The sequence below is a fragment of the Perca flavescens genome, chromosome 11 (assembly GCF_004354835.1).
Source record: "Perca flavescens isolate YP-PL-M2 chromosome 11, PFLA_1.0, whole genome shotgun sequence".
Taxonomy (NCBI): domain Eukaryota; kingdom Metazoa; phylum Chordata; class Actinopteri; order Perciformes; family Percidae; genus Perca; species Perca flavescens.
In genome coordinates this window covers 35259426-35275251 of record NC_041341.1, presented here as the reverse complement: position 1 = coordinate 35275251, position 15826 = coordinate 35259426, and the positions used below count along the sequence as shown (strand labels likewise).

At 40.2% G+C, this 15826-nt stretch overlaps 1 protein-coding gene across 5 annotated transcripts; it reads right to left on the bottom strand.

The window, feature by feature from the left end:
* Window positions 1–1360: 1360 nt before the first annotated feature.
* Window positions 1361–14709, bottom strand: LOC114563547 (T-lymphocyte activation antigen CD80). 5 transcript variants are annotated; one of them, XR_003693642.1, is made up of 6 exons: window positions 14480–14709; window positions 13801–14178; window positions 13354–13653; window positions 11483–11558; window positions 10139–10363; window positions 1361–2464 (listed from the first exon to the last, which is right to left on the bottom strand). XR_003693642.1 is itself a non-coding variant. In XM_028590345.1 (5 exons), the coding sequence occupies exons 1-4, from the start codon at window positions 14514–14516 to the stop codon at window positions 11485–11487; spliced, it is 789 nt and encodes a 262-aa protein (XP_028446146.1). In that variant the 5' UTR covers window positions 14517–14709; the 3' UTR covers window positions 1361–2464; window positions 11483–11484. The 5 variants fall into 5 exon arrangements, 3 of the variants coding, with proteins under 3 accessions (XP_028446146.1, XP_028446145.1, XP_028446147.1); XR_003693643.1 differs by having other exon boundaries at window positions 10139–10360; XM_028590345.1 differs by lacking the exon at window positions 10139–10363.
* Between the last annotated feature and the right edge of the window lie 1117 nt (window positions 14710–15826).

Below are 15826 nucleotides of genomic sequence, written 5' to 3'. Positions count from 1 at the left end.
AGGTAGTTGCTACATTGTATCTCGCTTGCAAAATTATGTTGGCCTATCAACTGACCTTCCGATAGATTTCAGACACGTTTTAGAAACTTTTTTAAACAAGGTTTATTTTTACCTCATGTTTGAAATTTCTGTGATAGAAAAAAAAATACAAGCTGCGTATTGATCTACTATTTGATGACGCTGTGCTCAGTCAGCGGGTAATACACAGCAGGCAATATGCCGGGTTAATGCCCTCCTCCCAGCCAATCAGAATCAAGCATTCTTAAACGAAGTAGAATAAATGGCTTTAAATATCATGGAGTACAAGTGACACCCACCTTGGACAAACTATTTAAGGAAAACTATAACCCTTTGCTGGAGGAATGCAAAAAGAAACTTCTGACTTGGTCTGTTCTCCCACTGTCTCTTATTGGGAAAATCAAAGTCATTAAAATGAGTATACTCCCTAAGTTTATTTATGCTTTTAATATGTTGCCATGTTATATTCCCCCTTCTTTTTTAAGCTAATTAATAGAAGTCTAACAAAATGTATATGGAACAACAAGACCCCAAGGATTAAGTTGTCCAAGGATTAAGTTGACTTCCAAATTTTCTATGCCACTACTGGGCTTGTCAAGTTAGAAATATCATAAATTGGAAGCTGGGAACTAGTTCTCTTTGGGTAGCACTGGAATCACTAACATGCTATCCATTGGAGACCACAACAACACTTTATGTTAATAAATTGCAGTCGCTGATGAATGTAGAGGGGTTGCCCCCTTTACAAGCCACATTGAAAGCTTGGTAGGACTGTAATAGGTATTTGAGCACAGAAGGTCATATAAGCAAAAACTCTCCTATTGCATTTAACCCCGACTTTCTAGCTGACTTTCGAAACTGGTCACTCCATGGTCTTGGAACTTTTGTGGTTTGATAAAGACTGAGTCCGTTAAATTCTTTACTGCTATTTGTGCAGAATATCAGATTCCTAGAACAGATTTTTTTAAATACTTGCAGATTCGTCACATCATTGTATCTTTACATAAAAAGGGACAATTTAGACTCTATCACACTGAGCTGGAACAATTTATTATCTCTGCTACTTCGCTTAAGGGGAAGATATCTCACTTGTATAGAATTTTGTCTGAAAGTCCCCAGAACTCCTTTTCTTCTTTGAGAACAAATTGGGAACTAGAGCTTAAAAAGAAGTTCAGCGAAAAAGAATGGCTATCTGTGCACGGAACTGACCTCACCTTTGACTACAAACATTAAAGTTAAAGAAAATTATTATAAATTCCTGTATAAATACTATATAACTCCAGTGAAACTTAATACGTTTGATGATACAAATTCTCCTATGTGTAGAAAATGTGGAACTGAATCAGGAACATTTACGCATTTATTTTGGTATTGTAAAGTTGTTTACTCCTTTTGGGAGAACCTCCAATTTGGTACAGACATTTGGTATGTTCCCCTCAGGATAACTTTTAATAACTTTGGTGGTTCCTTAACTTTTCCTCTGGTGCCATCATCAGGTCAACATTTCAACCTGTCCAATACATTGTTTGACCAAATACCTGCACAACTAATGGCACGGCCATCACCCTCAGCTGTGCTTTGTGTTAAGTAAACTAAGATGGTAAACATTGTGAACATTGTGAACATTGTACCTACTAAACATCAGCAAGGTAGCCACATGTCAGAAATAATCTGCTCTAAAGAGAGGAAGAGAAACTTTCTGAAGAATCTGAGCAAGAGGAACTATACCCAATAATGTGTGCAATGATGTGACCCGATGTAAGGTTGACTATAGTCATGTCAAATGGCAAGATTGTGTTAGGCAAAAGATCATTTATCTGAAGATAAAACCATTATTAGTGTTTGTTGGTGTTGAAGGCATTAAGATATTTGTGTTTCAAGAGGTCAAAGAACTAGGTATTTTCTTCTTCTCTTTCTTCTTCTTTACTAGGTATTTTTATATCAAGATACGTACAAATCAATGTCAGCAGAGGAACACTAAAGCACCAGCAAAGTGGAAGTTGGAAGTCATTGTGGTTTGGTGACGCACATGTCATAGAAACAGGAAGCCTGTGGTCAGGGGATTTTTCAAACACCTCTAACACTTTGCATTACATTACAGTCTGTCTACCAAACAGCATCCTCAGCCTCGGTAGAACAAGCGTGCTTTGTTTTGTCCCCCCGTCACTCTGAAGGCAGGTCCTAGACTCAGTTTGTGGACGGACAGGAACACAGCTGTTGGCCCTCTGATCAAAGCAGACTGGGGCCTGAGCACTGTCAGTCCCTGTGTTCAGCAGCGCCATTCTGTTTGGGATTATCACACCTGTGGTTCAGGGATTAATCCCAGCAGAGACATGGGAACCAGGGACAAAGGGGCTCCAACGGTCCAGTGTAGAAAGGGAGGAGGGGCGACGATGTAGTGCATCCCAGGACTTTGCCCCCATGAGCTCTAAGTGCCTTTTAACATCTGTGGGCCAACAGGTTGGAAAGGTGTTAGGCTGGTGCAGAGGAGCGTCATCACTTAAACTTTACTATCAAAACAGCCATATTTGGCCCCAAAAACATTAGGCATCTGTCTGATGTTTGATGTCAATTTTATGGCCCTGTCTTTGACGGTATTTGTGGAGAGGGACATATCTTTAATTTTATGAACAATCCCAATTTTGTTTTTTAAGTCTAAGAATAGATGCTTTGATATTTTAATGAAGAATTCGTATATGTATCCATCGTGAACGGCTTCCCACGCCTTACTATCCAGGTTATTTCTAGGTTCAGCAATAGATTATGTAGATGAAGGTAGGCTATGACCATTTAGTTGACTGAAATGTTATGTAGCCTAAATGGACACTCTAAGAATCACTTTAGGCCTACATGAATAATTGAAATTGAGATTTAAAATGTAAAAAAAAAAAAACTTAATCGTTTCCATATAACTTTTTGTCAAAGCCACAGGGAGCCACTGGAGAGGGGCTGAGAAGCAGCTGGTTGCAGGTTGGTTTGAACCATACTGGCTCTGAATCGTACCCACTGGCTGCTACTTGTGGTGATTGTTTTTCATATTACATATCAGCTGTTTCTGTTTTCCCACTAGTGACTGAACTCAGTCTCAGTGTCTCTGTGTCCCCACCGGCAGCAGCAGACGGCCGCCCACCTAGAGCCTGGGTCCGTCCGAGGTTTCTGCCTGTAAAAAGGAAGTTTTTCCTCACCACTGTCGCACCAAATGCATGCTCTTGGGAAACTGTTGGCTCTTTGTAAATCATAGAGTGTGGTCTAGACCTACTCTATCTGTAAAGTGTCCTGAGATAACTCCTGTTGTGATTTGACACTATAAATAAAAATGGAATTAAATCGACAGAGAAAAAACACAGCAGAATGATCTGTTGCAGCCTCTTATTGTGATATACATGTAGACTCATATAATAGGTGTAGGCAGCTGTCTGCTTAATAAGGATTACTTAATAGATCGGACGTGCTGACGTGTAAGGTGAGCGTATTGTGTCACTTCCGGTGTTCCCGTGTTACAAACGCTAGTTTGCTGCTCCGGCAAAAACTTATTGAACTCTGCTTTACTGGCTAAATTAGCGGCTATTTGCCTGGATTGCATTTGAATTACAACTGTTTTACTCAAGCACTTATACTTAGCTTCACTTACAGTGACTGACTCGCTGAATTTACAATTGTTAAAACGCTGTTAGCTACTTTAGCTTAGCCACTAGCAATGGCTTATTCCTCTCCCTCTCCTGCTCTTTCTTGCTCTGTGTGTCAAATGTTTAGCTATTCCTCTGCCTCCTTTAGTGATAACGATACATGTAATAAATGTAGTATATTCGCTGCTCTGGAGGCAAGGCTTAGTGAATTTGAGTCACGGCTCCGCACCGTGGAATCAGAATCGTATGCTTCCGTAGCTAGCCAGCACCATGTGGTTAATGCGGACCACCATACTGTAGCTTCTCTAGCTGCTTTAGCTTCTGCTAGCTGTCCCCCGTCAAACCCCGAGCAGCCGGGCGAGTGGGTGACTGTCCGAGGGAAGCGTGGCGTTAGATCTAGACCAGGGAGTGCACATGATGACGGTCGCTCTAAACCGGGCGTCTTCGCCTCTCTAACAGGTTCTCCCTACTCAGTGATACACCCGCTGAGAAGCCAATTCTGGTTATTGGGAACTCTATACTGCGATATGTGAAGCCCGGCCCCAGCGGCTACAGTACCTACGGTCATATGTGTCCCCGGGGCCAGAGCGGGCGATATAGAAACCCATCTAGAGCTGCTGGCCAAAAAAGAACCGTAAATACAGTAAGATCATACTTCACGTAGGGGGTAATGGTCGTAAATCAGAGATCACTAAATTGAATGTTGAGTCACTTTGTGCATACGCAAAGACTATGTCGGACTCAGTAGTTTTCTCTGGACCCCTGCCAAACCTGACCAATGATGAAATGTACAGCCAGACGTCATCCTTCCACCGCTGGTTGTCGGGTGGTGCCCAGCTAACGATGTGGGCTATGTGAATAACTGGGGGTGTTCTGGGGAAAGCCTGGTCTGATGGGAGAGACGGCATTCATCCCACCTGGGACGGAGCCGCTCTCATATCAAAAAAATCTGACCGAGTTTATCAGACATAAACCATGACAACCCAAGTTTGATATTAGTAATCAGGGGTGCAGTGCAATACACCCCCCCTGTGCTTCCGTTGGAGCAGTCACCCACTCATAGTCTAATAAGCACGGTGTCTGTTCCCCGACTCAGATCGGTTAAATCAAAGGTAAACAAAAGATGCGCTATACTTAACAACCTAATTGGAATTAAAACGACTGCAACGATAGAACAAAATAAGAAAATTAGATGTGGACTATTAAATATTAGACCTCTGTCTTCTAAAGCATTATTGGTTAACGAGTTGATATCAGATAACAACATTGATTTATTTTGTCTTACTGAAACCTGGCTGGGCCATGAAGACTATGTCAGTCTAAATGAAGCCACTCCTCCCAGTCATATTAATACTCAAATTCCTAGAGGCTCAGGCCGAGGAGGGGGAGTTGCAGCCATCTTTGATGCAAGCCTGTTAATTACTCCTAAACCTAAATTAAATTATAACTCCTTTGAAAGTCTTGTTCTTAATCTTCAACATCCAAAATGGAAAACATTACAGCCAATTATATTTGTTGTTATTTACAGGGCTCCAGGTCCGTATTCTGAATTTTTATCTGAATTCTCAGAGTTTTTATCATGTTTAGTCCTTAAATCAGACCAAGTACTTATTGTAGGTGATTTTAATATCCATGTGGATGTTGACAATGATAGCCTTAGTACTGCTTTCAACTCATTACTGGATTCAATCGGTTTCAGTCAGAGTGTGCACAAGGCGACGCACTGTTTCAACCACACCCTCGACCTTGTGCTGGCATATGGTATTGAAATTGAGGATTTAATAATATTTCCGCAGAATTCGGTATTGTCAGATCATTCTTTAATCACTTTCGAATTCTTACTACCTGACTATATTAAATTAGATAAAAGCTTCTACACCAGATGCCTATCTGACAGTGCTATAGCTAAATTTAAAGAAGATATTCCAACAGCATTCGACTCTATGTCATGCCTTAACATAACCGAGGACCTCTATGTTAACCTCAGTCCCTCTCAAATTGATACATTTGTAGACGAGTTGCTACGACTTGCCTACGGACGACCTTAGACTCTGTTGCTCCCCTGAAAAAGAAGATGATGAAGCAAAGGAAATTAGCACCTTGGTATAACTCCCAAACCCGCAAATTAAAACAAATCTCATGAAACCTCGAATGTAAGTGGCGTTCCACCAAAGTGGAAGAATCCCGTTTCGATTGGCAAGAAAGTCTGAAAACCTATAGGAAGGCCCTAAGAAAGGCCAGATCAGACTATTACTCATCACTAATAGAAGAAAACAAGAACAACCCAAGGTTTCTTTTCAGCACTGTAGCCAGGCTGACAGATAGTCACAGCTCTACTGAGCCATCTATTCCTCTAGCTCTGAGTAGTGATGACTTCATGAACTTCTTTAATGATAAAATTACAACAATTAGAGATAAAATTCATCACCTTTTGCCTTCAACCTCTAACGGTTCACCTTTAAACGCAGAGTCGCTAGAAATAACGACTAGTCTCGACATATACTTAGACTGCTTTTATCCTATAGACCTTCAACAATTAATATTAAAGATATCCTCAGCAAAGCCATCTACCTGTCTCTTAGACCCCATCCCAACGAGGCTACTTAAAAAAGCGTTACCCGTGGTATACACTTCATTACTAGATATGATCAATATGTCCTTATTAACAGGTTATGTACCGCAGTCATTTAAAGTAGCTGTGATAAAACCTCTTCTGAAAAAACCCACCCTCGATCCTGAGGTCTTAGCAAACTATAGACCTATATCTAACCTTCCCTTTCTCTCCAAGATCCTTGAGAAGGTGGTTGCTAATCAGTTATGTGATTTTCTACATAGCAATAGTTTATTTGATGACTTTCAATCAGGATTTAGAAAGCATCATAGCACAGAGACGGCACTGGTGAAAATTACTAACGACCTTTTAACTGCTGCAGACAAAGGACTTGTCTCCATTCTTGTTTTACTAGATCTTAGTGCTGCATTTGACACTATTGACCATTCAATCCTGTTACAGAGATTGGAACACTTAATTGGCATTAAAGGAATTGCTCTAAGCTGGTTTAAGTCCTATTTCTCTGATCGATCTCAATTTGTTAATGTTAATGATAAATCCTCCAAGTACGCTAAAGTTAGCCATGGGGTTCCTCAAGGCTCAGTGCTTGGACCAATTCTATTCTCCTTATATATGCTTCCTCTAGGCAATATTATTAGGAAACACTCAATTAACTTTCACTGTTATGCGGATGACACCCAATTATACTTGTCAATCAAACCGGACGAAACCAGTCAGCTAGCTAAATTTCAAGCGTGCATTAAAGATATAAAATCCTGGATGACCTATAATTTTCTGATGTTAAACCCTAACAAAACTGAAGTTATTGTACTGGGACCTAAACACCTCAGAACCTCATTATCTAAAGATATAGCTACTCTGGATGGTATTGCCCTGGCCTCCAGCACTACTGTCAGAAATTTAGGAGTTATTTTTGATCAGGATATATCCTTTAATGCCAATCTACAACAAACCTCAAGAACAGCCTTTTTTTCATCTTCGTAACATTGCCAAAATTAGGAATATCCTGTCTCAAAACGACGCTGAAAAATTAGTGCATGCATTTGTTACTTCCAGGCTGGACTATTGTAACTCCCTACTGTCAGGTTGCTCAAATAAGTCCCTTAAGACTCTCCAGCTGATCCAGAATGCTGCAGCACGTGTTCTCACAAGAACTAAGAGAAGAGATCATATTTCTCCTGTATTAGCTTCTCTGCACTGGCTTCCTGTTGAATCCAGGATTGAGTTTAAAATCCTTCTATTGACCTACAAAGCTCTAAATGGTCTAGCACCATCATATCTAGAAGAGCTCCTAATACCTTATTGTCCCACTAGAGCACTGCGCTCCCAGAATGCAGAGTTACTGGTGGTACCTAGAGTCTCTAAAAAGTAGAATGGGAGCAAGAGCCTTCAGTTATCAGGCTCCTCTCCTATGGAACCAGCTCCCGATCTGGGTTCGGGGGGCAGAAACTGTAATCGCTTTCAAGAATGAACTTAAAACTCTTCTATTTGATAAAGCTTATAGTTAGGGAGTGAGGAGTTGCAGTGTTCACCTAACTGGCCCACCTGCTTCTCTTCATAATTGTTAGACTAATAATACATAACAAAGTAGAGGGAGGCAGGCCAGCCAAGCCCGATCCGGCAGGGGAGAGTTCTAAGCCGAAAAAGCTACCTTTCCTTATGACCTGTCTCTCTTAGTTACGCTGTTATAGTTACGCTGTTATAGTTCTAGACTGCCGGGGGACTTCCTTCCTTCCTTTGACACACTGAGCTGCTCTCTCCTCTCCCTTTCTATTACTTTTACTATTACTATTTGTGTGTATCCAGTCCCAGAAATGCTTGTTACTAATCCTAGCTTCTGGGAGTTTACTCCCGGAGTCCTTATGTTTTTTTTTTCCCCAGCGTATTTCCTTGGAGAACGTTGGCACCAAGATCCTGGTTCCAGCTGTCGCCGTGGTCCTGCTGCACTCCCTGCCGAGCTCAGCGGTGCCCTGCAATGTCATGCTGCTTCCGGCTGAACCCTGCAGCTTCCCGCTACATCCAGTCACTGTTCCATTATTAATGTGACTATTATTGCCACTGTTCATCACACCCCCAACCGGCCCGTCAGACACCGCCTACCAAGAGCCTGGGTCTGTCCGAGGTTTCTTCCCAAGAGGGAGTTTTTCCTTGCCACTGTCGCACTGCTTGCTCTTGAGGGAATTACTGTAATTGTTGGAATTGTTGGGGCTTTGTAAATTATAGAGTGTGGTCTGGACCTACTCTATCTGTAAAGTGTCTCGAGATAACTCTTGTTATGATTTGATACTATAAATAAAATTGAATTGAATTGAATTGAATTAATAGGGAAACATTTACAAGTAAAGAGCAGAACTAGCAGAACTACAGAGGCCTCACCTCATGAATCAGATATTACACAATAAGTGAAAAAAGTATTGAAAAAAGGCAGTGACAGGTTACTAAGATGTTAAAACTACAACAAAGATGGCACCCATAGCAATAGTATCTTATATGTTGTTTTTTGTGCACAGCTCTGCCGCACAAAGGCTAAGAGCAGTATTTGCAATTTTTCAAAAAGAATGTTGTAAGGCAGAGCTGTCTAGAGGAGTGAAAATGTTACTGACTGACCAGGTCTTGTCTTTAATAATTCGTCATTAGCTAAAGACTGAGCCCTGTCCATCCATTGTGACCCCAGCAGTGTCACATATCCACGCTATATCAGCTTTCTTTCTTTTACTGACCATGCAGAAAATCCTCTCTCTGTTTGTGTGGCTAATTCAAATGGCATTTTCCCTCCTGAGCCAGTTTGTCTAACAGCTTAATGTCTCCAGCCCACTTTACCTTAAAAAAAAACCCAGAAAAGATCAAGAGCCATCCCTTCAAAGGTGCTGTCTATCAGCTCATACCCTCCCCCCATGACAAAATCCTCCAAGGTTTTTAGTTCCCATTATACAGTTTGGCCACTTACTCAGGTGCCCTCCATCCCTCACACACACAAACACACACACACACACACACACACACACACACACACACACACTCTCTCACACACACACACACACACACACACACACACACACACACACACACACACACACAAACATACACACAAACATTGCACATCATTAATAACTATAATGATTAATTGCATCTAAAAACCTATGTTCCCAGTTCAGTTAATTCATTTTAAGCAGTACTATCAGGAAATGTCAAAATCTTAAAATATGCTTCATAAAGTCAGGGCAACACAGAGTAGGAAGCTACAGCCCTGAATGGTTTAAGAATAGCCAATATATATATATATATATATATATATATATATATATATATGTATGTATGCTGTTAATACACTGCATATATCTATATCTATGTTATTCTTACTAGTAGTATAATGTCACTGCTACTACATTGCACATATATGTACATTACGTTACAATGTGGCTCATTCGTTTTACCACCAAACACACTTTCTTAAAGAAACACAGAGTGGAGAGAGAGACAGATTAGAGTAACCTATAAAAATACATCATCATTTATTAATAGATTTATATTTTGTGTAAATAATCTGAATCTACAAAGTAACTAAAGCTGTCAATAAATGTAGTGGAGTAAAAAGTACAATATTTCCCTCTGAGGTGTGGTGGAGCAGAAGTAAAAAATAGCATAATATGGAAATTCTCAAGTACCAGTACCTCATAATTGTAGTACCTCACAAACGTACCGTTCTTGAGTACATGTACTACATTTACTTTTTTTCCAACTCTAGTCAATAATGTTTAATGATAGCAGTGTTTCTACTCGGAATCAGAAACAGAAAAGGTTTTATGGCCACAATAAGTACACTTGCTTGGAATTTGCCTTGGTGAATGGTGCACACATAAACAAAAAAGTAGTAAACATTAATATGAAATAAACAATAAATACAGAAAACAAATATACATACAAAATGGCCCTGTTCCAACCCATTCTCACTCCAAACTCGTAAAATACGGACGTTTGGGCAGTGGCTGTCAGTGTCAGAAGCAACGCAAAACGTGCCCTTCAGTGTGTTTGTAGAACACACCGGGGAGAGCAGCCAGCTACACAGGGTTGGAAGATGTACGAAAGGCTGAAAATCCGCAATGGGAGGTTGGATGGGGTGGTGGATGGGTCAAACATCACAGGACTTCTAAAATAAAATTAAAATACAATTAGGCCTATATAAAGAAATCTCCTGCTTGCTATTACCCAGACTGTAGCGCCGTCTACCTGCCGCAAGTTATTCTGTGATTTTGCGGGAAATATCGGAGCCGGGCAGATGCATTACTAAAAACGATATAAAACTAGGGTTCTTTTCACTGTTAGTCTCGTTTGCTGTTACAGGTCATATAATACCATCAGATGGAAAATGACACAATTTCAGAAACATTTAAAAGTTACATATAGTTAGTTTAATTCCAATTTTCGGCAAGTCTTTGAGAAGCAATCCTCAAAGTTGAACTTCCTATAAGTGAGATTGCTTTGCCAACAAATGTTAAATCTGGTTGTTGTCTGTCCATATTCTTTAAACAACACATGCTATATCAAAAATGTTATATATGCAATATCAGCTAATTTTGACAGTAAAAAGTAAAAGTATGGTAAACCATTCTCTCTTTGCCTCATATTGTTCCCATGGCAATAACCAAGTAAGAGAACATTTTATGAACGACATGATGGCAAATCCCTGAGGCAGACTGTTTTCACCAGGCTTGTCCCTTACTGTAGTAGCTGGACATCCCAGAAAGACAAACCAATTAATTATTGGTTCATTATTATTAGAGATGGTCCGATTCCGTTTTATTGCTTCCCGACAACGATTCTGATACCTGAACTTGCGTATCGGCCGATGCCGAGTACCGATCCAACACCAGTGTGTCATATATTGTATTATGGATGTGATAAGGATTGCTATAATTGTTGTCGGTCTAGCTCAGGTTAAACTCTTTGGAAACATGAACAAACACAAACAATGAATGCCGTAGAACTTTCTTTTAATATCCGGTTTGACAGTGAGTCAACGGAAAAAGAACATAAATAAAACTACTTTAAAGTAGATTTTCTTCTGGGCTAAATTACATGGATCGGTGCATGAACTCCAGTACTTTGAATTACTGATAGTAGCATTTTAGGCGGTGTCGGAGTCTTTTCCGATACTGGTGTCGGAACATCTCTAATTATTATTCATTATTAGTGACATGTTTCTTCTCAGTAGTTGGATATCTAAAAAACGATGCCCTGAAATTGTTGGTGAATGAAAACAACTCACATTTAGTAAATGAGAACAGCAGCAGCAGCCACCATCAGAGCTCCAGCCAAGCTGAGCCGGCTCCTCTCTGCTTCACCTGTAGACAGATAGACATAGAAAGGAACTATCTGCTGGGTGTCTTTAGCTTTTATACTCTACAAATATCTAAACTTTCTAATTCTCTGCTTGTTTTGTGACTCAGCATGAATCATGTTGGAAACAAGTGGTGTGGTGAATAATGAGAAGTGTCTGTATTTAGCCAGACTTTCCTTGTTGAGCAATCGGTTTTCTCAATAAAAGGATTATTTTGAATAAGAATATGTCAAATAAACAACCAATAACACATTGAATCGATTGAGTCAAATCAGTGTTTACCGACTATGGTGTGGTTGTTCTGTAGTTAGTTGCTGGTGGCTAGTCCACACAGCATTCCGGGATGGGAGAAGAACGTGCTCTGTTTTATAGGTATTTCTTTTAACCCATCACAATCATCTTGGGCAGCGCTAAGCGGTGGACAGAGCAATGGTGCCTCTGCAAAATAGCCTCTGGAAGGAACTAGTTTTGGTGGAACATGTGTACGTTCAAAAGTTGTTTTAGTCGTGCAACAGAAAACTCCGATTGGACAGATAGTCTAGCTAGCTGTCTGGATTTACCCTGCAGAGATCTGAGGAGCAGTTAACCATAGTCCTCACAAATCCACCGGAGGTTAGAACACCAACACAGAGGAAGAGGAAGGGGACGGACATCCTGCCTAAATGAGGGACATCGGGCAGAATTTCCGGCGGCACCTGAACAATCCCGGAAATGCTAGTTCACAGCAGACACTTTGACTTTGCGTCACGCCCAACAACGGCCCTAAGCTGTGATATGATCACAACATAGCATGGACTGAAGTGAGATTTTGCTTTTATAAAAAGCTCATCCCGTATGGCAATACGAAAGTTCTAGTCAAATTCCAGTTGAAATAGATTTTATTAATAAATAATTATGTTTACCATAAAATGTCTGTCTGTCTGTCTGTCCGTCTGTCTGGTCAGATTTTGTCACCACGATAGCGTCAGAACACTACAAGATGCAGTCACAAAACTTTACAGGTGTAATTGAGATTTATATGAAAGACAAGGTTAAAAGATTCGAACAAGGGCACTGGAAGTAGACCCCCCCCACACACACACACACTTTGTGCCCCTAGCCTGATCTGGTGTCATGGCTGTTGTGATCAAAGTGGCCTCTAGTTTTGCTTTAGTTTTTATATATCAAAATGTCTGATCCTGCTGCTGATCAAATTTACTTTTTGACTCAAAGAAGACAAATTCAATTTCCTGAGATGTTTAGTTTAAAATCAAATTACAAAGACAACCGGATTGTGCCCTTTTTGCTCGTTGGGACAGTAACATTATTTGAACCTCCTCTTTCAGTCTTTGTGATGTCCAGACATATCTGGGTTACTTGTACTGTTGTACAGTATGTCATAGACAGGTCAGATGCTGTAGCAGTAAGATGGTAGTAAAACAGAGGACTGCTTTTTAAGATTATTTTTGGGGCACACACTAAGAGGACAACTTTGAAGACAAAAACCCTGTTTCTTTGCTGAAAAGGTTGTGATAAAAAATATCACAACTGGCTGAGTTGCTGACTGGCTTTTCTGTTCTTCTGGTTCATTGTCTATTTCCTATTTTTCCAGCACCAGATAGTGAAATGGTGTTTAGATTATAAATCTCTTTCAGACAGTTTTTGTAACTGTTATGTATTTATCAACTGGCATAAAGAATGAGTTAATAAAACAAAAGTGATAATTCACAGCTGTGCAACTCACACCATGATACACAAGGATCCATTTTGCAGAAAATGTTTGAGATACTGCACAACCATCTTTACTTTTAGTAACTTACCTTTGGTTAGTACGTGGGTGGCGATCAGAGTCACATTTAGGGTAGGGTTGTGGACGAGGCAGGCTACAGATTGATATGGACCTCTAGGGATAACTATGGTGCTTGTGAGACTGTAGAGATGATCTTGAGGGTCCGGCGCTGCTGTGGTGTTCACATCATGCGGGTCTAAGAGGTGTTGGGTGTTGTCAGAATGGTTCTGAAGTCTCCACTCTACCAAAGGTTTGGGGAATCCTCTTTGTGTAGCGCAGACTGCAGTCATTGTTTCTTCATTTACAGTCAGGCTGATATGCTCGTAGGGAACTATGAGTAAGAGAGTGCAGTCACTGACAAAAACCTCATTTCTGGTATTACTTTTCTGACAATGCTTTTCGGAAAATATGCTAATTCGCTTCCTTGTTCTTCTATCAGACTATTGCTGTAAAGAAAAAGTTAAATCTCCATCCTTACCTGCAACATGTAAGGTCATTTGGCAGATTTCTCTATGTTCAATTATGAATCTCTTCATCCCTGTGCTGTCAAAAACTGCTCCAAAAGCACGAAAAACCCTGTGGTTATCTTCTAGTGTTGGGTATTCAAATTTGAGTGAAATATTTCCTCCTGTCATGTCCTGTGGGAAGGCTGTGATCCGGTCTCGATAGAGTTTATTTACATGCTTAGGCATCACCTTCCCTTCATTAAAAGAGTACAAAACTTGCTGTCTTTCATCTTGCCAGTAAAAGCGTAGATACTTTAAGTCAGTGTTAGCGGGGAGCATCAGGATACATGGGAGTACTGTAGATTCACCAACGGTAGTGTTGACATAAAGAACATCTGTTGCATCAGACCCTGAAAATCAGAAAATAGACAGATTCTTAAACATGTCCTGTTTCTAGCCTCCATGTTTGATTGTTAATTAAGATTAAATAGTTTTAGTTCCACATACATAACATAAATATTACACAAATGCCATAGATAATAATACATTCCAGTGTATTTCTGTCACGCGCGCGCGCGCGCGCACACACACACACACACACACACACACACACACACACACACACACACACACACACACACACACACACTCAATGACATGGAAAACAGTGCAGTAAAATGTCACATTAAAATGAAAATGCAGCAAACTTACCCAACAGGAGAAAGCATGCCACTGATATAATGAACATTCTTGAGAGGATTAGCTCACTCGTTACACAACGTAAAGGAAAACAATTTGACTACAGAAATTTATAGAAAAAAATATGCTTAACTCATGGAAAATGCAAAGTGAAGACACACACAAGAGTGCAATTTCCTGTTTTGACAGATACAGTAGTTTAGAAATTAGAAAATCCCATTGTTGCATGCATGCTGACTAGTCATTTATATTTAAAGAACTCTACCAATGAAGTCTAGCCATATAGATATTCCATGTGGTGTAGCTGTCGCACTACTACTAGGTCACAGGTTATGATGATGACGTTTTTGACAGGATATGGGGCGTGGACAACAAACTGCAAGACACAAATGTGCACAAAATTGGGACTGGGACTTCAAGTAATGGCACTCATCACATCCTGTGTGCTTACAGGGGATGGTACAGATCACACTACGACATCTGGGAGTCATCTGAGGACATGTTACCTAAAATGAAACTTAGTGTAAGTTCATTAAGGAAGACTTCTACGCTTCACATTCTCACTCTCCCCCAAACTAATCAGCTGACTCTGGGCGTTCACTTTTTCAGTTAAACCAACCAGATGTTGCCGCGATCTCCGTGAGCTATAGCGTTGTTGCATTCAAACTTTTGCATTTCACAACCAGAAACCCCGCTCCACATCACATTCTTCCATATCTTCTCTTCCTTCATCCTTTCTTTTACCACCACCAGTGTCTAGACTCATTCAGGGATATTCCTATATCAATATCCAGGGCTCTATACCCTTTATGAATTTAACATTGCGATGGAGTCTAATTGCCACAGACTCCAAAGACCATATCAACCTGTTATGCATATCTATGTTAATTAAACTTATTTTACTCTTAAATGAAGTCTCTCTTCATGGAAATGCACATACAGTAGGCATATGTATAAAATTGTATTTATTTGCATTTGCTACTTGATAATAGGATCAATTATGATGCCCAGCAGTGTTTCAGTATGTTAGTATTTATTGAGTTTCATCACCATCTAGTGGTGTCAGATCATATTTTCTTTGTTTCCAATTTTTCTCATGACCCTGAGCCAACACCTTGAACATGGCTTCTAAACTTGTTGTGATGTCACAAAAGCATGCTCATGCATACACGTCTTTGACCCAGATTGAGCACAGAGAATCTTTCTCCCATCACAAGATTAATGTGAACACAGCCTCCAAGTGTATACATCTTTTCAATAAGGAGACTAGACTAGCTCCTCTAAAAATATTCTTCCATCCATACCTTACTAGGCAGCAGAAGATTTCTAGATAAAATATACAATATGGAAGTCTGAAGT